At 42.7% G+C, this 26,212-nt stretch overlaps 1 protein-coding gene across 2 annotated transcripts in view; it reads right to left on the bottom strand.

Moving 5' to 3' along the window:
* Positions 1-3,218: 3,218 nt before the first annotated feature.
* Positions 3,219-26,212, bottom strand: part of TPD52L1 (TPD52 like 1) — a 92,794-nt gene continuing 69,800 nt past the window's right edge. The window contains exons 4-6 of one of the 2 annotated variants that reach the window (XM_008691139.2): positions 15,764-15,865; positions 7,656-7,716; positions 3,219-3,403 (exon numbers count right to left, since the gene is read on the bottom strand). In XM_008691139.2, the coding sequence (XP_008689361.1) occupies positions 3,275-3,403; positions 7,656-7,716; positions 15,764-15,865 (292 nt within the window). In that variant the 3' untranslated portion in view covers positions 3,219-3,274. The remainder of the gene's footprint in view (positions 3,404-7,655; positions 7,717-15,763; positions 15,866-26,212) is intronic. The other variant, XM_008691140.2, reaches the window with a different exon arrangement.

The raw sequence follows: 26,212 nt of genomic DNA, 5'->3' as shown, positions 1-26,212 counted from the left end.
TATTTAAGTAATTTGCCAGTCTTCATACTCAAAGTGGGGTTGGATTCCTGTGGGAGACTTATGATTATCTTATTTTTGGATTGCCTTGATGCATACTCTTTATGGTATGAACTAAAAGATGTGTAGAATAAAGAATGTTACCATTCTTAGAGATTTTCAACAGTTCATACGATGTTGCCAAATATTATAGTTTGAAATTGTATCTGAACACCAGGTTTGAAGTCGTTTGTTTACATTTCATGTTCAAATCACTTTTTCACCCTACGGCCATTGCTCTTTCCCACATCTGCCCACACCCCAATTTGGTAATGTGACGGGGGAGTGTTGTGGTTCAAATTCACAACCACCTTATGCACCGTTTTGCAGTTGCAACCGCTTTCAGGTCGACAGGTAACTTTGGAACAATGAACAGTGACAGCAGCAGCTTAAACTTCAGTTTTCTTCACACTGACCACTGTAAATGACATGGTCTGTCATTTACATGCAGTTTGTTTTGTTTCCTATGGTTCAAGAACAGCTTTGTAAGAAATTGTGTAATTCAGAGTAAGAGGCAGATTGCTTTGCTTGACATGACCTACCAATAGTCATAGTCTTCATGAGATGGGAGTTATAAGATAAAGTTGTAGGGTGAGTTTATGCTACATCAAGCAACAGTATTTAAAAAGTGGCAAATGGTTACGTGACAGAACTGCTTACTTTTTTTTTTAAGCCAGTTTTTTTTTTTTTTAAGATTTTATTTATTTATTCGACAGAGTTAGAGACAGCCAGCGAGAGAGGGAACACAAGCAGGGGGAGTGGGAGAGGAAGAAGCAGGCTCATAGTGGAGGAGCCTGATGTGGGGCTCGATCCCATAACGCCGGGATCACGCCCTGAGCCAAAGGCAGACGCTTAACCGCTGTGCCACCCAGGCGCCCCTAAGCCAGTTTGTTTTTTAATCACAATTCACATTGGAATTCTAGGTTATTGAGATTTTTGGGCTTGTGATATAATTTTGTATACATGGTTTTGACCTGAAGACATTTTGATTTTTTAGTCAATGGTTAAGCCCAATGGCATGCAAATAACCTCTGAGCACTGTGGGAACACTTCAAACCACTGCATGTGAACTGCGCCCAGCCGGAGATAATAGGGAAACTCCAGGGACAGTCAAGTCAGGAGGAGCTTGCCCGCGCAAAGTAAGGGAGACAAAGGCCGCTCTTGAGTGATCAGGCAGGGAGGAAATGAGAGGTCTATGCTACGACTACCCACCTACCCACAACTGGAGTAACGTGACTTATTCACATACTGTATGACGAAATGAAAGACTACTCGTGTCATGGTCCCTTATCTCACCCCGAGATCAGAGTGAAGAATAATCAAAAAACCCTTTCAGTTCATAGACCTGACATGAATATAGTTTTTATAAAACTGATGAAATTCAAAGTTTTGAAGAACGGTTTAAAATAAGAAGCTAAAATGTATTTGAAGCTTTGAGACATTAACACTAATTATCTGGATTGTTTTTCTACCTACTGTTAATACTATGTTTTCAGATTGTAAGGCTGAGACTTATCTGTGCAGAAATCGGCTGGTGAATGAAGGTATTTGTGTATGGCACAGGAACTCTTGCTTTTTCTGATACGGTGTAGTGTGCTGAGTGCAGTCAAAAAGAATGCAGTCAAGAAGTGAGTTTATAAAAGGTGACCATTTCGAACACACCAGGCAACTGCAGACTGAGCACAGACTGACCGCCACATGCAGCAGTGGGGGAGCAAGTCACAAGCCAGCTGGACAGGGTTTGGCTTCAACCAACATGCTGGAAGGTTAAATTAGGGAGACTGCCAATGATCCTACTGGCAGGGCTTCGTTGTCCACTGTGGTTCAAGATTATAGCCTCACACCTACCTCTACTAAGATTACAAAGCCTGGTTTTGAACTAGCTTAATTTTCAGTTAGATGTGTGTATTGTCCTGCTCCATTATTTTGAATAGAATTTTTCAGACTGGCTTTATTTTGCTATGTCATATATATATGATGTGATATATATGTATGTGATGGGATATTCTCCACTTCTATCTAACAGTAAATTAAACAATGAATAAATACTAACATTATATAATATATATTGCATGGATAATATAGATATACATATTAAACTGTGCTTTTTTTTAGTTAGGTCAATTCTGTGTTCATTTAAAAATTGTATCTATAGAGAAAAATACATCTATAGGCTATGTCTGCTACCTAGTAACAAATGTATGGTCCCATTTAGAAGAAAAAAGCATATGATGTGGAAGGTAAAAATTCCTGCAGAAATCTGATTGTATTAATACGATGCTTTTTTCATTCATGTGAGCAATTTGCAAAATGGAAGGGGAAGCAGAACTCTGTTTCTCCCATTTTTCTGGCCACCCCCTTTCAGATCTCCCTTACCCGAGTTTACTACTCTACGTAGATTAGAGAGAATTTTAGAATTGGTAGGGTCGCTGAGGTTATAATTACTCACACATCCTCTTACGTTCACCAAATTAACAGTAGACGTTAATTTAAAATAGCATTGCGTAAGGGGCGGGAGCCCCGCTTCGCTTCAGGCTCCCAGTTCAGCGGGGAGTCTGCTTCGCCTTCTGCCCCTCCCCCAGCTTATGCTCTCTCACTCTCAAATAAAATCTTAAAAAATAAAATAAAATAGCATCTGTAGATTCATAGCTACCACCTTTTAAAGTCATTATCAGCCTCAGAACGTAAAGAAATTAAGAATTCAAAGTCTTCATTAAAACCGATTATTTTAATTGCTTAATCAAACATATATAATTGATGCAAGTGGGGGGATCACAAGCAGTTTGATGAAATTTGCAGTGAGCCCATCCTGTTGCTGGAGAGGGTCAGAAAAAACTCCATCTCGCCCACCCGACTGACTTGGAAGGGGGTGTTCACTCTCAGCCTTCAGAGACATGCACATCATAAAGGAGTCCAAGCGAAAACCAAAGCCGATCATTAATAGTTACATGATTGGAAAATATACGCTGAATTACACAAAGACAAGGGTTATGACCAATTGCGTACCTGTTCAAGTGGGGACATTTTAAATTAGGACTATCTACGAATACCGAATGTGATGGTCACGTGGTCCATCATTAACACAAATACAAAACGGAAATCATTTTATTAAACCCCGTGGAGAGGCCATTTGAAGAACAAGGTCAAGGCCTGGGTTTTTCCCAGGGGGATTTCGGCTGGCCCCGAGGACGGTGCGCTGGGCGGGGCCGGGGCTCCGCGGCGGCTGCAGGGGGCGGCCCTAGCACTGTAGCTCCTCCTCCTCGGCCCGCCGGGGCCCGCCCCCCGAGCTCTGCGCGCTGGCGTGCGCCGTGGAGCTGAGCACCTCTTCAAAGCTGCCTCCGCCGTGGTTCGCGCCGCCTACTTTCGTCTGGAAGGGCAGAGACGCAAACGTACAGTTAGTTGGTCAGGTCTGCAATGTTTGTGTAAGACGGACTACTCTCAAGTTCAGAATTACTTTTTTTTCTTGAAAGGGAACGTAAAGGGTGTAGAGAAGTTAGTTTCCTTTGGCAGAGTGCTAGAATGCCATTCATACTTGGGATCTGGGATAGGATCCAAAACTTCAATTCTGTACAATTTTAGCAGGTCTCTTTATCCCTTATATTAAGAAATACGGTTAAAATGTTTTGAAAAATTCCTTATTAAAAAGTCCTTCGAAAGAATAGTTAATGCTGAATGCAAGTCTTATTAATGTCGCATTGGTCTTCCTCTAACCATTAATGTGAAAAAACATGTTGAGGAAAAAATACAGAATAGAAAATGTTGCTATTCCCAAAATGCTGTCTACTCCTCACTGCCACCAAAGAGATCACTCACAGGACCATAAGCCACGCTGGGGGAGGTATCCACTTACTGCCTGGTCTGCCCTTTAAAAAACGTAACCAGGTTTTAAAAGCAGTTTAATCATTGCAACACAAGCACATGCTTTTCTCCAATTGTCACTAAAATCCCTCTCTGCCTCTTTAAATTCAATTCCTAAGTCTAATTTTCCACTCTGCTTGGGATCAGGAAACTCATTCTGGAGAGTGACAGATAATTCATATTTTAAGCTTAGGAATCACATAGTCTCTGTCACAGATACTCAAATCAACCATTGTACAAAGCAGCCAAAAACAACACATAAGTGAATGAGCATGCCTGTGTTTCCAGAAGACTGTAGGTATGGACACTGAAATGTGAATTTCATGTCATTTAATTTTAACACGTCACAAAATAGCATTCTTCCTTTGATTTTTTTTCAACCATTAAAAAATATAAAAACCATTCTGAGCTTACTGGTCATTCAAAAATAGGCAACCAGCTGGATTTGGCCCACAGGCCTTAATCTGCAGGCCTCTGGCACTAAGCATTGATTCCTTCTCCACTCTGTCATCTCAGCACTGGGGAGAAGCAGGGGTTGCTTTCAGCTATGTGATTTTTTTTCACTATGCTTATTTCTTTCCGGAGAGAAACAAGATTAATTCAATGTAATCTACTCTATTAAGAGTTCCTATTCTCCTCTTTATTGTATTTGCATTCTGTTTCGCAATAGAAGTCACACACAGTTTTGAATCAAATGAATACCAATTACTGATGTTTTCTTTTGGGCTTTGTTGCTTTCTCTTCTCCTAGTTCTTGATTTTTCTCAAATCAAAATAGAAAAATAAAGGAGGGAATCATTTTAAAATAAAGCAATTTGGCAAAAAAAGAGCGTGCAATGAAGGGATTTTCTAACCAAGAGGGCTGAGTGGGATAAAGGGGTTTCCTAACCACGTGGGGATGACTGTACCCAGCGATTATCTAGGTAAGGAGTTGCTTCAGCCAAGATGTGAACAGTAAACCTCTTCTGGACCCTTCCCTTCATAATGGCTCTTCATTCAAGCATTTGTCACTTTACCCCCAAAACTATGGCTGTTGTTTGCATAAAGTTCTATTTGAATTATTGAGTTGGGCTGCCTAATCTCTCATAATAATATGGCTGGTTGAAAAGACACAAAGAAGTAATAAATATATCTTGTCTTTTTCTTAAGGTTTTAAATCAGGCCATGCAAAGTATTCATCAAAAAGAAGTGCACTAAAAATATGGTCGGCTTGACATGGTTTGAAGAATGATTGGAAGGCTGAATGATAAGCATCATTGGAAGGGATGTAGTTACTCATGATTCACTGGAACATAACAGATATGGTTGGTTCTTGGTGTGCTTGCTTGTTTGTTTTAGAGGAAACAGAAAGTGTGCTCACTGAGCAGATAGGTGAAACCAGCTGAGATGTCATCAGTGATGTATTACGAGGATCTAGGCAAACAGGACTAAATTTTATATTTAAATATCATTTCTAAAGAAATGATGATGAAATGGAAAATTTCTCATGGAAAACCAAGCTATCTACAGAACTGGGTATAAAGGAAGAACCATCAGTTGGGTATAAATGCCACACGGTGTGTGACAGATTGTGTGAGAAGATGGCAAGAACGGACCTCTCTTCATAGCAGAACATTATTTCTAATAGACCACAAATATGAACAGGATTTCTTTTGAGCAGTGTTTTAAAAATCAAGCTTAAAGCAGTACGTGTGAGTAGAACCGCAGCACAGAGACCTGCGAGGCATTTCCTTACTGATTCATCCTTACTGATTTGTGAGTCAGCCGGAAACGGCTCCAGGATCCATAATTAAAGAACATTATAGAAATTTCAGAGAAAATTTAGAACACAAAACTATGCGGCAAATGAACTATATAAAGAAGGGTTAAACATCTATTATTTAGTCTGGAGAAAAATGAAGAATGAGAAATTTGCAATGACTGAGTGAGTGGGAAGTTTTATACAAAGCACAATTATTAGCTATTTATTCTCCATTGCCTGGGTGGGCAGAAAAAGAGGAAGTAGGCATGGACTGTGACATAGGAGGTGGGTGGATGTGAGTCTTGTTAAACCCGGGGACAATCATGCAGACACGGAATCCACTTGCAGGAAGTCTGTGTACACAGGCTAGGATCTGGTCGCCTGAGTTAGTTTTGTGCGTGTCTGCGGGAGGAGGCCGGCGCTACACCTTCCATCCCAGTGAAGTGACAACAGGGAGAGGCTCAGAGTGTGGATCAAACACTGAAATCATACGTGAGCTGGGAGCTTACCAGAGCTTCCTAAAAGCAAAGGGAAATAGGTTGTTCTTTATTCTTCTTTTCCTTCTTCGTATCTCCTTCTTCTAAAGAAAACCTAAAAAGTACAACTTCTCCTATGTCAGAACTGGTCTAACAAAAGCAAGAGAATCCATCCTCCTTCCACTGTCTAAGGCTGAGAACCAAATGCTGAGAAATGAACTCCTAGGATTTTCTGAACGCTTAGTTCTGAAATTTGATACCTAGCAAGAGAAATGTTCGAGGCACTGCACGTCCCTCCTTATCAAGTTTTCCCTATGCAAGGGGGGCAATTCAATGGCTCCTACGGGTCCCTAGATACTCGATAAGCAATGATGCTGACAAGCAGCGTCGTGGAATCACATGACTACAAACTGCTGGTAAATGAAAGCAAGGCCTGGGAAGTGCTGAGTAATAATCTCATTCTTGGGCCTGAACCATCTAACCCCAGGCCCGATAAAGCAGAAGTAGGAGACGGTGTGAAAGAGCCTCCCCTAAGAGGAAAGACTCTCAAGGCACCAGCAGTCAGAGCACACCGGGGCTCCGGTGAGGACTACCTCCCCGCCGCTCGGGCTTATCCGGCAGCACGCGGTGGCAGATGACTCGGAAGCAGCTGGACGATCAGTGTGTGCACACCTGCTTTTGATCTGCTTCGAGATCATCCACGTTCTGCATTTTCCCAGACAGGGAAGTACAGAACTGGCCTGTCTACCAAATAGCCGCAAGAATATCAAGACTACTTAAGGCACTGTTTGGCTGGTATCTTTAAAAAGAATAATCTTAGTCGTTTCAATGATTTTTCCTGTTTTGAAAGTTCTATGCATGTTAGGACTACACTGATTTTATTGGTGCTTTCTTCCTCTGTGGAAGAACTCATCTACAATCAAAGGATAAATTCAATGAAAAATTTTTTAGCACCTCCCATGACACAGGCATATTTTCAGTTTAAAGCCGGGGATCAAATGCGTTATTACAAAAGAATGCGCGTTGTGACTCAGTCTGGTTTTCCCTCCGTGATAATCACGCCGTACTGTGCTGTCTGCGAACGGAGTAAACGAGTCCTGGTCGTTGGGNNGGGGCGCAGTACAATGCTGGGGGCCAAGTTCGTTTTTGCCAGCCCATGTGCAAACCAGAGGGGCTCTGAGCTGTTGGTGACCCCTTACTTACACTCTAAACTCAGAATTCACAGATCCTCGATCCAACCCACAATCCTCTCTCGCATACCAGTTTCCGAGGGGACAGCACTAAGAGTTCTAGCCAATCCCAGTTCATGTTCACAAGTCATCACCCCTGAACGGTTTACGGGAACAACTCTGTGAGGATCCAGCAACACCCTCCAATACTGGTTTTACTGACAGATTTATACGTGAAGACAAAGACGGACTCTGTGCAGGGCTGCCTTCTTGGCGGCACCGAATGCTGGTGGCCCCGCCTTCAGAACCAACATCCCCATGACTAGGCTGTCCTGATTCACGGGACCCCATGACACAAAATTCACTTCATCTGTACCTTAAGGCTTGTGACAGTTGTCTCAACCCTCTCCTCAAATGATTTGAAAGTAGGAGAATTCCTAAAATAACAAAAAAAGAGAGGTCAGCTCCAAAGACCCAGCTGTCTTAGCAACCGAGCTGCCTGGCTTTCTGCTCTTAATTGTAAACATCATCTCTGCACCAGAGCCAGCTGTCGGTTCGCCACCTACGACAAGCATGCTTTAAAGTATGTGTTCATTTCTGCTAGTTTAGATCCACAAACCATACCCTGACATGGAAATTTTCTAAATAAAATAGTCATATGAAAAACAGGACAGCATTTGTTCACGATGCCGCTGTAATAATTCCAAGGTACACTGGAAATAATCATTTCCAATGAGTCAAAGGAGTGATAGCTTCATTTGTCATTTGCTAATTAACTGTTTCTATCACAGCCCTCCTTTTCCCAGCTCCTTTTTTGTTTTGTTTTGTTTGTTTATTTGTTTGGTAAGCAATGAAAAGTCTATCTGAAGAATGTCATGTTAGAGTTTTTCCACTTGGCATTTTAAAGTTATTTATTTCAGTAAATGTGAGACAAGACAGAAATAACTCAAGGGGGAAAAAAGGTTCATAATTTTTTCTTTTCCGTGACTTAAAAAGTAATCATTTTGTCAATTTCCATGAAGCAGTGTTTCTGAAAGTCAATGCTTTCACTATTTTAAGTCGAAATATACTTACTACTTATCTAATGCTTGATCGAGATAGTGTTATGAACACGTTATTTTTCCTCCTAAAGAGAATATACTTTTGTTCTCTTATCAAACAAAATCTCTGCAGTCTATTGACAATTTATTTGTGACTCATTCGTTCTGTTAAATACTCTGTATACATCATCTTGTTACTTTAAGCATTAGATGCTTCATTTGGTGCTTGTTGGTTTCCTATGTGGATTTGGCCACATGACATGATTTCATGACATAATTACCATTAAAAATGATGTCCCCAGGTCCAACTAAAGGAACACGAACCAAGAAGGAACTAAAAATGTATCTTAAATCTTGTATCCATGTCAGCATTCAGCAACAATGATTGCCATCATTTTCAGGTCAAATAATTCAACTGAATGTTACTATATTTGATAAGCCCCCTGTTATTCTTTCTTGAGTGCAGGGGAAATGAAATAGGAGGAATGGCCCAGAGGAATTTATAAAGGAGAATGGCGTAGTAGATGGGCTTCTTTGTATGGTGTGGAATGAAGCATGCTCTAATACTATCAAGAGGAACTAATGCACATAATATGTTTGACTGATTTGGCTTTGTTAGAGATTCTCTCCAGAGACTCTGACACTCCAGGCGGTCAGAAATGTATCTGCAGCTATGCTGTAGGACTTAACGATGGTGAGTTCAGACAGCCCATGTTATGACATCACATCTTGCAAGCAACGCAAGCATGAGCCAAATTCCTATGAGTAATCCTCCATAATATTGCTGGTTCGTGATGAAATACTAGTGAATTTGTGCCTGAATGACTCAAGGGTATATATTTATTGGCACCTTACTTTCACTGCAGGTTTTATGTGGGCAAGCCAGCTCACATGCCTGCCTATCACTGATAGTTACACAAGCCCCAGTGGCCAGACAGTTCAGCCTAACGGTTCATGGGTAGATGTTAGATGAGTAAAATTTTTTTTGAAGTTAGTTTCAGGCAAGATCACGAGGACTACATTTGACCCATAAGCCACTAGATGGATTCACAAAGCGAAGCTGTGTTAATTTTTTGCAAACTCTTCTTTGGACAACCAGACTTAAAAACTTGACAAACAGGGACACCTGGGTGGCTCAATTGGTTAAGCGTCTGCCTTTGGTTGGGGTTGTAATCTCAGGTCCTCGGATCAAGTCCCACATCAGGCTCCTTGCTCAGTGGGGAGCCTGCTTCTCCCTCTGCCTGCAGCTTCCCCTGCTTGTGCTCTCTCTCTCTGACAAATAAATAAGCAAAGAATCTTTAATAAAAGTAATTAATAAAAGAAAGCTGACAAATAAAGAAGCTCAGAGCTGTAGGCTGCACTACTCAACTTGAGTGTTTTAATGCTAGGGGGTGCAAGTCACTCAAAGATGGACTAAGCAATCTTGAGTCTATACTCCCTATTTACCACCAAATTAGGGAAATCAAATACTGTGTCTAAATTTCCAAAGCAACCATATAACTTCAGTGTGGAAGAAACATCATCAGGATAATAAAACAGACATTCCCCTAATTCAATTACACTAGAATGTGTTGCTGGAGAACAGGGAGAAACTGTTTACTCAGATTTAATCAGATCACATACAACTACAAATGACCCTGGAAAGAATCTGGCTGCAGTGGTCTCAAACTATTTAGAGCAACTGAACCCCCTCTCTAACATATCACACAATACATACTATAAAGCAGGCAGAAGAGGCACAGTTGGACTGAAGTGGGGAAAGGTCTTAGAGGCTCGATGGCTCCCCAAGCATCCCCCACCACGGAAGCCTAGGGCAAGAGCAGCGGGAAGAGCAGTAAATCTGGTTTTAGCCTCTTATTTTAAATGTGATGAAACTGCTATCACTGAGGTGACTTTCCCAAGGCTGCCAAGTTCATTCTGGGCAGAGCTGGGTTACAATCTGCATCTCCTGACCAAACCCCCCCCCCCGGAAATCTGACATTCATTCTTCCATACCCTGTTACTATTAGTGTGCTTTTATCTGATTGCCTCACTAAGCTATGCAAACCGAAGTGGGGAATGTCTTTCTCAGAGGCTGTCATCCAGCTAGTAATTTTAACGACATTTTCATTGCTTAACAGACACCTCACCTTAATATCTACCTTAAAAAATCTTGGTGATATCCATATCCTACAACTGTAGTCCTCACAGTCTGCTATTCTCTTCATTTAACCTTTCTCCCAGGCTTGCGTTTAATTCTGCTGAAATAAGGCACGTATTTCTGCCTTTGCAGGCGTGCTGGCTCCAAGCCCTCTGCTAAGAAAGTGCTTCACACAGGTTACTTTATGTCACACAACCAGTAAGAGAATGGACATCGAGCTACGTAAGTAACTTGTCTCTGGTCACACAAATCAGGAGACACTGGATTTAAACCAGTGGGTTTGGTCAGAAGCCGAAACCCATCATACCCTACTTCGACAGAACTGTCCACCTTTTCTCCTGAAGGCCGTCAGAAAAGATAGTAAGGAAGGTCACTGCATTTGAAAGCATAATGGGGCGGGGGGGGGGGGAACTCTGCAAAGTAAGTATCAATAAAGTAACACTTCATACACATTCTGCATTGATATTATATGAAGTAATCTATACACACATTACCTCATAGCCGGCATACTTATGGAATGGCGAATGGAGTAGCTTCAGGGCAAAAGCAGATTAAAAGGAAAAAACAAAAAAGAAGATAGCACAACATAAGTATGTGAGAAATTCCCTATTCACAGTTCTAAAACAGCAATTTCAACTGTCTGAAGTATTTCTTGCCCACCCCACCAAGATGACCTTTGTTTTCATGGGGTAGGTCAGCTTTCAAGGGTATAAAGGAGGAGTACACTGTCCAAGTTGGGTGTTATTTTACTTCCTGTGGGCTCCTGTAGGCCAGGAAATCCGAGGACAATGTCTGCTTTCTCCGGGTGCGCCCAGGAGCCCGTGGACATCCTCCCCAGGTCCAACTCCCACTCCCTTCCCTTCTTTCTTCTTTCAGGAAAAGAGGAAGGGCTGTACCTAAGAGGGTACAAAGGCAGGTAAAAGCTAATCGTTCCATTGTAGAGAAACTCCCCAGAGGAATATATGTTGTTCACAGAAGACATTCAAGGAAACACATACCAGGCAAATACAATCCACACAGCCCAACATGGGGGCAGGGATCTTTTGCATCCACTCTGGGACATCTGGTACAAATACATCAACATTTCTGAGAATTCCAAGAATTTCAGCCTCTCACTCTATTGATCCTATGATAGCTGGCTCATCTTTCCTCTGGTGGATCTCCTGTTATTTCTTTGTGAGCTCCACTCAGAAATCAGGCTGGGTGGAGGGAGGAAGCCCTGTGTATGGCGTCCATGTTCCTGGGATAGTGTTCTCCCATCACACTTTCCAACACCATCCCTGCATCTCTCCTCCCAAGAAGCTAAGAGTAAGGGATCAAACTCCTCACCCTTCCCTAACAATATCCACTGAGGTCATCAGTATGGGCAGCACTTCACTAGAACTCAGAAAGAAAAGGCCAAAGAAATTCAGGGAGTACTTATGTTCTCAGACACTCCACTTAGAAAATAGAGACAAATATTTCCCCAGAAATTACATTAAAAAAGGAATTATTAAAAGAAATTCATCAGCATTATCAATCTATTCATCTCTTTAAATACAGGCAGTTTTCTTAGGGAAAAAAATCCACCCCCCCCCAAAATATTTAACAAGATTCCCACTAAAGGAGGGTTTAATTGGACAACTGCACACTTCTGAACATGTGTGTGGTCTTCTGGTAACCTTTCCCCTCTTCAATTTCAGAAGGTACAGAAAGTTGAAGGTGAACCATCCACATAAGAAACAGTTACAAGACGTTCACAAAAACACAATGATCTAGAGAAAACAATTTTCTGCTTCTTGATTTTACTTTTTACAAGTCTCATAAAAACATATAACTCTCACTTTCTGCTTTTCTTTTTTCTTCTTTCAATTCTGAGGACCTCTGCCAATGCAGGCAGGATTGAGAATTTGGGAAGCGATTCTTAAGAGACCGCTCCGGAAGTGAAACTGGTAAAAATGGTTCAGAAATGAGAGAACGATATGCTTAAATAAATTCAAACACATTAGATGCCCTACGCTCTGTAACTCCCTGGTCATGAACCCTCTCAGGAAAAGAGACCCAGTGCTCTGGCTGAGGTGCACCCACGGTGTGAGGGGAGCAGTGGACTCTGGGAAGGAAGGAGCCGCGAGGGGCCGGCAGGGCCCCAGAGACAGCGCTTACCCGATGGAGTGAGACCTGCAGCCCGGGCAGCACAGGAGAGAGCAGGACCAGAGTTAGCATATCAGGACCACAGTGCCCTTGCCCCCCCTTCTCAGGAGCCCCAAAGCAAAGATGGAGAGACTCCATTCATTACTCTTTTGGAGTCTACTTTTTAATGTGTCTTAACAATTACTGTACCAACCTGTTATAAGCTGTGCTTCTAACTATTGTTCTGATGACTATAGAGAGATGGCTGGACTCCAATAAAAATTCTATGCTTCCTCCAAAGAGCCTCATCTCCACCTGTTCACACGTGGTTTGAACAAATGACTGAGAAGTTCCAAGATGAGGCCGGTATTATTATAATAAAAATGATTCCAAGAGCTTGCATTGCTTCTGAGTACTTTCATAAATGTGTCCTCGTTTTAACTTTGTGGGAAACATTTTAGTTAGGTAGCTGTTAACAATGTTATTTTACAGGTAGAGAAAGAGGGGGCAGTTCCCTGATGGGGCTACAGGGACTCAGTCAACGGCAATCAGGGTAAAATGAGAATCTTAGCTTGAAAAATATGACTTGTTTTTATAAAACACATCAATTTAAATCCTCACAGAGTGCTTTTCATTAACTTATTAAAAGGCCCAAGTTCTAAGTTTTTAAAATCTGTAAGTATTAGCTTGTAATAATTTAAAAGAGAAACTGAGAGGTATCTGAACTTTGCTGGCAATGTTTCTGAACAACTTCAGAAGATTTTTCCCAGAATGCACAAAAGAATTTTATAGTATAAATAACAGGAATATAGGATAATATGATATTTTATACTAAAAAGGGGTTCAAAGTAAAATGTGATACAATTTTTAAATTTCTCTTTCATTTTATAAACTGGCAAATCAATTTAAATGAAAAATAAAACCTTACTTTTTCTCATTTAAAAGTCTTTATTATACAAAATTTAAGTAATTTTCAAATATGACTTTCACATATGTTACTTTGTTCTAGTATAATTTAAAACTGAAAATTTTTTGTAAAACTCGTTGCTTTCACAGGGACTGATCCTTAGTTATATACGTTAAATGTTTTCGTTTGAGAAAAATATAGGTCTGAATTCTGCAAACTCCACAACCTACTACAGGACCATGTTTGACCCTCCAGTGACACAGGCTGTACTTCCCAGTAATTTTAGCCACAGTTTATAATGAAAGTAGTGTATCCTCTATATATAGAAACAATTAATGAAAAGTTTGAAACTTCTGGAAAATAGATCATTCATTACCCTAAAGCAAAGCTACACGGAAACAGAAGAAAAAGAAGTCAACACAGCCTTGATGTTACAACCAATTAGTGTATGAACATGAGTATGTTAACATATTGCATAAGTGAAACAGTCTTCATTCTTTCCCACTTAGGAAAACGAACAAAACCTTTATGAAATACCACAGTGCACTCCTGTTAATGTACACTCCCTCATTGCCATTATGTGGGGTCACCTTGTAACTGAGATGGTCACTGAGTAAGGGTAAAAACCAGCATTTCTTGAGTGCTTAATAAATGGCAGGCTCTCTTCTACAACTTTTCTAATAACCTCATGACGTTGTTACTCTTACCCCATTTCGTAACTGAGAACACCTTGGTACAGGTGAGCTGAGTTACACGTGGCCTCCAGGTAACCTGACCACCCCGCTGAACCACTTAAGGGCGTATTACAAATGCAGATTCCTAGACTCCACCCAAGACCCACTGAGGCACGATCTCCGAGAGGTGGAATCTGGAATATGTACTTTAAACAGGCTTCAGAGGTGTTTGAAAAGTCTCCTAAATTTGGAGAAATAACACTCTGGTATCATGCTGTGGTCCCAGTGTTCCAGTGAAAGGTTTCAACTAAGTATGTGGAAGACAAGTTTTATAAATGTGGCAAAATATACTTTCTTGGATATAACATGTAAGAGGGTATTTTCAGTTTTGAGAAATTATTTAATTAGTTTAGATAAATGTTTTAATGCCATTGACATGACAGCAAATTTTATTTGTAATAAAATGAGGGTTAATTAATAATCCGGGAGGTTTACCTATTCATCACATGCAGCCTCTGAAAAATTTCAGCTGCTTTTCATTATCGCATTATTCATAAATATGAAGATAAAACAATGTATTCGGATTCAGGTACATGTACTTACCGAACTCTAGCCTCATGAATGCCAACTTGTTAAGAGAGGACAAGGGCACAATCCAGCAATGTATGAAGCCGGAGGTTAAGTTAACTTAAACACAACAATATAAATATTCGCCTCTAGGTATCAAAGTTGTAGGGTAATAAAGAAATAGTTTCAGAATCCAGTGAAATTATGTGCAATTTTTTTAAAAAGGAAGAAATTAAAAATGTATACGTCAAAAGTTTTTAAAAAATGAATTTGATTTCTAAAGAGAAAAAATTGATTTGTAAAGAAAAATCTCCTAAGCCTATCACCAAATTCAAAATAAACTATGATAGGTATTTAAACAAGCAAAAAAAAAAAAAAAAAGAAAGAAAGTAACAACTCTATTTGAGATAACTTACTAAAACACAATATAAAAAATAAAAATGGTTAAAACTGCACTGTTTTTTCTGGAGCCTATAGTGAGGATATTCGGTTCTCAGTTCAAAATTTTGATGCTCACCCTACCTTTATACATAATGAAATACTGAAAATAACCGAAATGTGCAAGGACTATATACCACGGTACCTTTCTGTGGAATAAAAGAATAAATATGTATGTATCTAGCATAGAAAAAATACCCTAGATGGATGTATACAAAAATGTAACCTAGAATAGCTTATCAGGGCTTATTCCACTGAATGCACATTTTAACTTACTGTTTAAATTTTAATGAATAAAATTCAGTATGTGCTGCATTCTTCTGAAATCCCCCCTTATTACCAGTAATTAAAGGAGCCCTGGATCTTCTATTTTACTAGGTCACGTCCTAGCGGAAAGGGCATGTTTGGGACCAGGCTCCCTAAGCAGACCAGCAGGCAGAAAACTCTTCATTATAAAAATTGACCTCCGTCACCAATCACTATCAGCCGCATAACATGTTAATCCAATTAAAGAGCAACACACGAGGAAGACCAGCCAGGAGAGAAAGCTCCCCTTCCCTCAGAAGGCCAAAGGCCGAGCAGCGTCCCCATGGTTCTCTCCCACAGTACCTCATGTCTCCAAACTTCTTGCTGATGGCTGTCCCAACGTTGCTGAAAGCTGCGGTTGCCTTCTGCCCTGCGTGACTCAGGGTTTCGTGTGTTTTCTTGTAGCTGCAAATAAAACAGAACAGTAGAAACATAGTTCATACGTCACGATCACCCACAGAACATTCACCATCTTTTTCCCTCTTTACTTTGAAAATTCCTTTCCTAAACAGCTTTAGGAAGACGCTGATCCAAAGAAGTCAGTGATTCTATTGTCTGGGATGATGGGTTGGCCGCTGCTCATGGGTGGGAAAGTCAGACCATTAAATCTGAATTCAGGAAAAATATTCATATGCAAGTGTAATGTGCAGATCAGATGCGTACTCACAAACAGAAATGCTCTGAGTGCAGTTATCCTTAAGGAAGTGTGCGTTTTAACACTATGAGGAGACACTCGCAAAGAAACAGTTATCAAAGGTAACACAGAAACTAGAAAATGCGTGTATCAATGGGAAGATTCAGCTTGCACTGTTCAGGGGTAAAATTAACCAGAAAAGGGCAAAATATAACTAGTATTTCGCTTATTTTTCTAATATTTATGGCTGGGAACAAGAAGGGCACACGATCTTAAGAGAATATAGTGACTTTTTTCAAAGCAGTTTTAGGAATATAATAAGGCGATTGTTTGTTTGTCGTCCTATGTTCCCACTAGACTGACTCCTTCAGGACTCGGAGACAAAGTCGAAGTCCATACAACTGGCCTCACGACGATCTTACACAAGTGGGTCCTCTCGCCCTTCTCTTGCCTTCGCTCACACTGCTCCTGCCACTCAGACCTCCTGGCCGGTCCCCTGACATGCTAGGCCCCACCCTGCCTCAAGTCCTGTGCTCCAGCCGCTCGGCCGCAGGATCCCATCACACCTGGCCAAAAAAAGGGTTTTGTTGTTGTAAATGCCCCACTTTGAAAAATTAAAAAGACCAAAGCGTGCACCCTTAGTAAGACCGTGAAAGCCACCTTTTGCTGTCGATCACGCCCAGAGATCCCTGAGGCCTTGGCCAAGTGGGTGTTAACAGAATAGAGCTGGGCTGGGGTGGGGGGGGCGGGGAACAAAGGTAGAAAAGGGAACCTAGGAAAGGCGAGGGAAGAACGAGCACTGAGCATCCACCCAGCACTGATTCTGTACGGCCTGAAAGGGGCTCAAGGGAAAGTAAAGAAAGACCTTGCAACATCTGTGACCTTTGCGTGAGGCTGGGACCAGAGACTAGATCGAGAATTCTTTCTTGCGTTGCTCCTGCATTTCTACAGGAATTTCCTGCAACTAGAGTAAGTATTTAATTTCCTTGTAGACTGTTCCCTATAGTTGAACTTTATATATTTGAGAATGCTTCAAATTTTGAGACGAGGTGACTTTTGAACACTTGTGTGTATATTCTGAACCGGACGGCTTAATTTCAAAACAGCTAGCCAGGGAGAAGTACATCTAGGAAGCAGTAAGTTGTTCTACATTGTTCTAACCACACTCCTCTAGAACAGCGTATGGTGGGTATACACAGACATCCCACTACTTTAGTGAAGTCTTGGTGACGTTAAGTCCTCACCGTGAAAAATGCAACTCTATACCTATGTGAAATTACAAAGTTTAAAATCAACCATATGGGGTGCTTGAAGAAGTGTGGAAGAGAGATTTTTAGGACTTTTGACTTTTTTATTTTTAAGATTTTATTTATTTGTCAGAGAGAGAGAAAGAAAGCGCACACACAGGGGGAGTGGCAGGCAGAGGGAGAAGCAGGCTCCCTGCTGAGCAAGGAGCCCAACGTGGGACTCGATCCCAGGGTCCTGGGATCATGACCTGAGCGGAAGGCAGACGCTTAACCGAGTGAGCCCCCCAGGCATTCCAGGACTGCTAACTCTTTATTTCTGAGAATTACATAAGGTTAAATCTGGAAGGCACTAGAGTCCAATTTCTTCAAACTCCAGGTGATGGGACTGAGGCCCAGAAGAACTGTGTGACTTTTATTTTATTTATTTATTTATGTAATTTTTAAAAAAGATTTTATTTATTTATTTGACAGAGAGACAGCCAGCGAGAGAGGGAACACAAGCAGGGGGAGTGGGAGAGGAAGAAGCAGGCTCCCAGCAGAGGAGCCCGATGTGGGGCTCGATTCCAGAACGCTGGGATCACGCCCTGAGCCGAAGGCGGATGCCTAATGACTGAGCCACCCAGGCGCCCCTTGTGTGACTTTTTTAAAGACAGAGACGGGGCTACGACTAGTGTGCCTACCGTCCTGCAGAACGTCATCTTGCCTTGGAGATGACAGACATATGAAGGCGAGTTAGGTCAGCTGTCTACAGCTCCAGTATTTGTGGAGAAAAGTACTAATACTGCATTGTAAGACTTCTAAGCTGTGTCTCTTTCCCCACATTTTTATACTTCTTCTCCCTAGACTAACAACCGCCTTTCTTAAAAACACTTACTAGCCATCCTACATACATTAGAGACCAATAATTGAGGGANNNAAGAGATTTGGGGGGGGGGCAACAAGAGGGTGATATGTGAAGAAGTGGTTTCCCAGAACAAAGGAATGGGGGATCCCGTGAGAACTAGGCTCAGAAGCACTTAAAAGCTCTAAGAAGCGCTACTCACATCAGTGTGAGCCCAGGGTCCCTCCGGAGCTGTGTACCGCACCGACCCTGTAACCTCACACTGCATTCTCACTGGGCTCGATCTCAAAACTGAATGAAGTCACACACACCCTTATCTAGAGGACAGGCGCCCACATCTTGACAAAAGACCCTCCGGACAGGCCAATGGAAACCCTGAAGGATGTCGTGGTATTTACACCTTACTCCCTTTACCGAGCCACGGGATTCTGTATACAGTCCGGACTCCTAATTCTCAAAACTGGTTTTCAGCCCTATCGTATAAAATTACATTCAATAATATTCAAATAATGAACAGCAACTTAAACACCAACCTTCCGATTGACCCGACAACCTCGTAATTTAAATGGAAACGGTATTTAGCATTTTAGATGATGTCTCTTATTTTAAGCTAAATATAAAGTTACACCATTGCTGAGTTACGTCCTTAATGCCTCAGGAGACAACACATTCTCCCGAAACAAACGTCAGCATGTTACTGGACCCGCAGCTTGCTGTCAGTTGTGCAGTGGGAGGCCGAAAGAAGGGAGCAGGTGCTCCCCAAGTCTGCACTATGTGCCCTTCCTCTGTGTGTCCGTGATCCACTTGGCACAGCTCTTTCTGAACACGTTTCACTCTGCTGCAATGACGGTTTTCCACTGTCTCTGTGACCTGCCTGCACTTCCTGAGGGCGGGGCTGCACCTCTTTCATCATCCCCGTGTCCCCGGGGCCTGAACACGCCAGAGCAAGAGCCACAGGAGGCAGAGGAAGGAAACAGAGCCCAGGCTGCCAGCCAGACTTCAGCTACGGATACCGGATACCGAGTCAGGACTGCGGCGTGCGGCTCCCGACTCTGGAGGAGGGCCGTGGAGAGGGGGCGGGGGAGGGGACTTGGTCCTCCTGGGCTCCAAAGCGATTCCAGCCAACGGCAGCTTCGTAGGAACCCGGGGTTCCCAACAAGCCTGGACTCTGGTCCAGGGCTGAACCTTTTTGTTTGGTAGCAAACAGAAGCTCACACTTATGGCGTATTTATATGCATTAACTCGTTGAAGACTTCTTACTAGGAGATTTTTTATTTAGGGTATAAGTAAACTTTCTAGTTTTCAATGAAAGTCAATGGGAACACAGGCTTTACTTTTCAGAGATCCTTTGGCTACAATGGATAGCCTTTTTTTTCAGCTTTACTGAGGTATGAATGACAAAACTGTAAGATATTTGAAGTGTACACCGTGAAGATCTGATACACATTTACATTGTGAAAGATTCCTCCCACTTAGTTAATTAACACATCCATCACCTCGCATGTTTTTATATATATTTTGGTGAGAACATTTCAGTCCTGCTCCCTTTGCAAATTTCAGTTACCCGACACTGTTACACATTAGATTCTCAGACTTTTGTTCATCTTATAACTGGATATTTGCGTTTACCAACCTTCCCCTACTTCCCCCCGCTCCACGGCCCCTAGCAACAACCCTTCTACTCGCTCCTTCTAAGAATTTGACTTTCTTAAAAAAATTTTCGTTAGATTCCACATATGAGTGATGCCATGCGGTATCTGTCCTTCCCTGACTTACTTCACTTAGCATAATGCCCTTGAGATTTGTCCTTGTTGTCCAAAGGCAGTATTTCCTTCTTCGTCATGGCTGAATGATATTCCATTGTGTATAATACATGCCACATCTTTTTCTTTTCTTTTTTTTTTTTTAAGATTTATTTATTTATTTTGAGAGAGAGAGAGAGAGAGCACAAGCAGGGGGGCAGAAGGAAAAGGAGAGAGAGTCTTAAGCAGACTCCCTGCTGAGCACGGAGCCCAATGCAGGGCTCGATCTCAGGACCCTGAGATCAGGGCCTGAGCCAAGGCCAAGAGTTGGATGCTTAACCGAAGGAGCCACCAGGCGCTCCGAGGCCACATGTTCTTTAAGGAATGGATAGCATTTACTGGCCAGAACAGGTGAGCTCTTTGGCCACCACACTGACTAGGGGATGTTCAGTAGGGACAGGTAAGGTCCTCTGCAAACCAAATAAAAGGCATCCTATTGACTTTTCATGCAGTTCATCTTGTCATGTCTTACTGATCTGAAAGTAGTGTTAATAATCAAAAGAAGAGAGCATGTCTTCTAAAACGTTTTGACTTAAAGCATTTTTTTTTTACACACAAATAGAAGAATTAAAAATTCAAAGTCTTTTTACAGGAAGATATTTTATAGCACAAACACATTTTCTGTTATGGGATTTTTAAGAAGATTATTATTTTAATAGTTGCCATGCAGCATGTCAGCAAAGACACAGAAGTATTCAGGCTTATCTTCTTCCGGCGGTTCCCTACATATGTTACCAAAAAAGATTTACCACTTGAACCTGGAAAAGAAGAGTCTGCTTCCTGCTCTGTGTGATCAGATGAAAGGCAAAAGGTAAGCGGAATAAACAGGTGTCTGAGAGATTGACTATGTGTGTCTTTTGAAATTAGGTCTTTAATCTTCACTGGCACTTCCCAAGTCCACGGTGCTGCAACAGGCTCCTCATAAAAACAGAGGTAACAATCATTACTGACTATAATGGTTTGGAAGTCTTAGAAGCAGAAAATCAAAGAGTAAGTAAATCATAAACTAAACTTCAATTTTCAAGCACTGCACATTTTTGTTAGTGCTGCATTTTACTCCTCTTGATAAGAATGAAGTTATTAATTGTTCCAAAGGGACGGGATAGTTTAAATTCTTTCCCAAACCTTCTCCCCTTGGCAGGCCTACCATTTGGTCTGTGGTACAGCTCAGAGGGGTTTATTAGTGGAGAAAGGTCATGGGTTAGCAAAGGTTGAACACTTACTAAATGAAGCCTCTCAGTTTGAATAGCCCATGAGAACGTTGCATTTCTCAATTCCTAATCCTTCTACCTACAGAAGATCCTCAATTTCTCCTCTGGTGGCCTCCCTACCTCTAACACTCCAGTCTCCCACCGCCCCCATGCCTATTTAAAGTCTAAAGACAACACAAAAAAGCTGCAAAGAACAAAAACAAAAACCCCTTAGGACAACAACAACAAAAAGGAGGTGGAAGGAATTTTTGGTGTGTGTTCTCAAAGTCTCTCAAATCAAAGCGAGACAAAACTATGACAAAAACAACAGCAACAAACCCCGAATACAGATGATCTTTTGACCCGCTACTGTACGGTTAGCTTTCCATAAAGGAGATAATTTCAGGATGCTGTGTAATTATTTCTACACATTCAGTCCTATTCCTACTTGAATCCTACCACAGGCTAAAATATGCCAAGATCCTTCATTAACATATCATAGATTTTCTTTTCAGTATAAATCAAACTAAATAGGTCATGATTGCTTAATCAGTATGCAAAGTATTGCCTCTGGGAATCACCTTCAATCCTCTGACAGCTAAAATTCTTTTCACTGCTTTGAAATTTAATTCTACCCAACCTAACCCCACCCACCTCCTCATTCCCTCACATCAAAATTTTCATCCTATGAGGTGTAGATCTTGTCCCAGAATGGGTATCCTGGCGCTAACGGCAGGGATTTAATTAATCAAGGGGGAAACAGATTCTGTAACCAAGCCCCACCACCACCATGTGATGAAGACTTTTCCTCCTCCCTTGGCAGCCAAGAAAAGAGGGTGGGAGGAAGGTGCGCTCCCGAAATTATGCTACTGATATACTTATGCCTCCCTCTTAAGAAAAGGATTGATTCTTCCTTACAAAGGAAGGCTCACTTCATTCCTAAAAGAGTGAGGAATCCATGATCATCCACATTTATTAAATAATCTCCGTGGAACTCTCACGTAGTCCTGTAGCTTTTAATGACATCAAAATGCAGATGACTCCCCATGTTTATTTCCATCCTGACTCTTCCTCCCAGTGGCCCTCTTGACATAGAAACCTGTTTGTCACCAAAACAGAATTCTTGGGTCTCCCCACCAGACTTGTTTTCTAGAACAGCAAACAGGCCTACGAAGTATCAGACACTGTTCTGCCTGCTTTACAAATATTAGCTCATTGAATCCTCACTACGTATGAGAGGTACTAATATGCTCTTATCTCACCGATGCTGGAGACCTAGATTTCAATCCACGCAACCGGAGTCCACAGCCCATGGGCTGGCCATGACGCGTGTAATGCCCACTGCTCTGAACAGTCCCAATGCTCAACCAGCTGCCCACGTCAAAGACCCGACAGTCACGTTTGATCAGTCTATTGGCCTCCTCTCCCACCCCCAAACCTTTGGGAAATTCCTCTGGCCTGGCCTCCAAGTCCCATCCCCTCTCTCTCCCTCACTATCATCACCAACGTGGACTACTGCAATAGTCTCAGAAATGATTTTCCGGTCTCCACTCCTGCCCCTCCGCGTTCTGTATAACACAAAGTAACCAGAGTGATTTTTTTTTAAAAGGTGAATCTGAACAGATTACTTCCCGCTTCAAATCCTCCAGTGGCAGCTGGAGCCCTTGGAATAAGATCCCCAGTCCTCCCCACGGTCTGGGAGGCCCCTGAGGCCCCGACTTCCACCCTTCTCACTACACTGCAGACACCACCCTTTCTTTGGGCTCCTGACACCTGCAAAACTGCTTCTGGCCTTGGGGTCTTCACAGCAACTTTTGCCTCAACCCCAAAGCTTTCCCCTACATCATCACAAGACGGGATCCTTTTGGTCCTTCTGGTAACCTCCCAGGACAGCACTAGGACAGGATAGCACTAGGACAGGCCTTCCCTGACCGGGACTCCGTCACAGTGGCTTCTGCTCTCTCCTCTAGCCTGTCACCTGTGCTGTTCTCATCCTAGTACTTCTGACAGCTTCTCCTGCGGTTGCTTTGTTATGGGTTTCAAGATCTTTTCTCTCTCGACACTCTAAGAAGCTAGGAACTTTGTCCAGCTTGTTAAACCCACACCCCGAGGGCTTCGATTCACTCCTGGGTAGTAACGACTAATAGTAGACACACGTTAAGACATGTTGGGTAAATGAACTGTCACGACCCCTTTAATGGCTTTCTAGTGCCTGTGGAATAAGAATAATGCTATTAACAGATACCATGAGGCCCTGTGCAACCCCCTGACACTTCTCCCTGGCGTCTCCACAACGCTAATGAGCTGGACTGCTCTCCCGGGGGAGAGGGAGCCTTCTCTCCTGCCGGCCACCACCAGGTTGTGCCCCTCCCCAGGAAGCTCCCCCCAGGAGGCTCCCCCTGCCCCTCCTGGCCTGATGAAATTTCCACTCATCCGTCAGAGCTCTGCGGAAGCATCTGTCTCCTGCCTTGAAAACCCTTCCCTGAGACCCCAGGCAAGGTTCAAACTCCTGCCTCATACATAACACTCTTATTTTCCTTCACATCACTCTTCACACTTACCATTTAACTGGTTATTTGGAATAACTTGTAAAATACACAACAAAAAACCAAACTCTGTTTTCCTGACTAGTCTTTCAACTCCATAACCCTAGGGAATAAATCTATTCATTCGACAAAAAGCTTGATGCTAACTAGACTGCCAGACTATGAAACCAGCTTGTTTTGCAAACAAGAGAAACCCAGAGACGATACATTCTCCCGTGTGGGAAGAGGCTACCCACCCTCCGTGAACTTGCTCACTCTAATTCCCTGTGTCTGACGACTGTGACTCTCTCCCCACTCTCTCCCCTCAGACTGAGGGCAAACGTGACGTGCCCTCTGCCCAGATAGGGGCTGCTCCGTCCATCCTTCAGCAAAGGGGGCGCCGGAGTGGTCCTGCCCTCTGTTTGCTTAGCTCACGCCTGCAGTGTGGACAGGGAGGCCAAGTGGAAAGACCTGCCTGGCTCTTACACCCCGGAAGGAAGTTAGATCAGTGTGACAGGAAGTGCCCAGGACCAGGATACCGGAGCTCATTCCGCCTCACTCTGTCAGGGCCATGACGTGGTATAAGCCAGAAGACGGAAGCCAGAACTACGGACAAGGAAGCTCATTTCATAGTGTGGCAATATAAACACCAACGTGCGGACTCTTACTGTCTTCCACAACTGTCACTATCGGGTTGGGGAAGGTTAATTTGCCTCTGGCTCCATCCTGCCCTACTCTGGGCTGTGCTCTGATGCTGTCTTGATGAGCCCTTGGGGGACGCAAGCATAGGAGCAGACAGGACTATGAGGCTGTGATAGGGGGAAAGAACATTCTCCTCTACATGGAATCCAGGGGAAGGAGAGTGGGGAGACGTCAAGTTCCTCTTGGATGGAACTCTTCATACGAAGGGCACCTTCACTGAGATCTTAGGGCTTAGTTTTCAGTAACCAGCAGGCGAAGCTGGCGGCCAGCAAAACCGAAGTCCTTGCTGTCCATCGCTGGTACTTATTCCTACTGCCAGGCTTACCTATGTCTGGGAAAAAAGTACCTGCCAAGAGAAAAATGGATTTCCACTAAAATATTAGGAACGTAATAACTTTACCATCCAATGGATAATGCCGGGGAAGAAAATGCATAACACAAAGACAAAAATTGGGGCTAATGTCAGGGCCAGGGATAGGAACTTTCTCCATCAGCCTCTGCCCCCCCACTCACAAAAAATAAAAATTTACATCATGAGGTGGACACTTTCTTCTCTTGATACAAGAATACCTGGCAAGCAAAATATTCTAAATCATTCGAAAAGCACCACAATAGTTGAATATCTCATGTAACTTAAAAAGTAATCCAATAGAAGTGTGATTCTAGAATACCCCAAGTTATTCTGTATCTTGCCTAATATCAGACAAAAAGATAATGGGGAAGCCAAAACCATTTCTGGTGATGGGAGCAGGAAAAACTCATTTTTCCTGTGTCTCCTTTGCTCTCGGGCCGACCACCACACTCACGACACATCTGACACCAGACGCCAAGCAACTCTGTGACACTAGCTGGGTGTCCCAAAATTTAAGACACTGCATACCTGGAGATAGTGTCAGCTCCCACAGGTGAAGGGCTCAATCCTACAAGACCGCCCCCCTCATCCCACTTCAGATGCCAACGGCAAGTCCAGGTTATCCTGTGTGCTTCTGACTGATGGGCAATAAATCGAAGGTTCCCATGACCTCCTTCTCAAGTTTGATTAACTTGCCAGAGTGGTTTACAGAACTCAGGAAAACGGTTTCCTTACTAGATGACCGGTTTATTATAAAAGGATATGACAAAGGATACAGACAGGGCGAAGTATGTGGGGATGGCTGTGGGGCTTCCATGCTCTCTCCTGGTGCGCCCCTCTCCCAGCACCTCCCTGTGCTCATCAGCCCAGAAGCTCTCTGGACACCATGTTTGGGGGATTATTATGGAGGATTCATCATATATGTATGTCCAGTCATTAACTCCATTTCCAGCCCTCTCTCCCTCTCTGGAGGATAGGGCATAGTGCTGCAAGTCCAAGCTTCTAATCATAGCTTGGTCTTTACGGTGACCAGTCTCCCATCCCAGAGCCACAGAGAGTCACCTCATTAGAACAAAGGATGCTGCGAACACCTTGGAAATTCCAAGGGATTTAGGGACTCTGTGTCAGGGACAGAGAGCAATACACACACACACACACACACACACACACACACACACACCACACATTTTTCTAGTATCTCACATGGCCTTAGCCCAGCTCTAAGTATTCTCTAGAGTAGAAGGGATGACAAGCACATCCTCAAAGTATAAGCATTTCTTTTTCAATTAATGGGCAACAAGTCTGTCCTAAAACGGCCAACCATTTGGTATAGAAACTGAAAATCTGTAGTGAATGCCAAGTATTCTGAGGAATAAGCACCTGTCCCTTTAGAATCGTATGAGAAAACATAAAGAAAAAACATCTATTTAACAAATGTTTAAAAATATATAAAACAGAG

This window comes from Ursus maritimus, unplaced genomic scaffold (assembly GCF_017311325.1).
Source record: "Ursus maritimus isolate PB19 unplaced genomic scaffold, ASM1731132v1 scaffold_13, whole genome shotgun sequence".
Lineage (NCBI taxonomy): Eukaryota > Metazoa > Chordata > Mammalia > Carnivora > Ursidae > Ursus > Ursus maritimus.
This window is presented reverse-complemented; position numbering and strand designations above follow the sequence as displayed.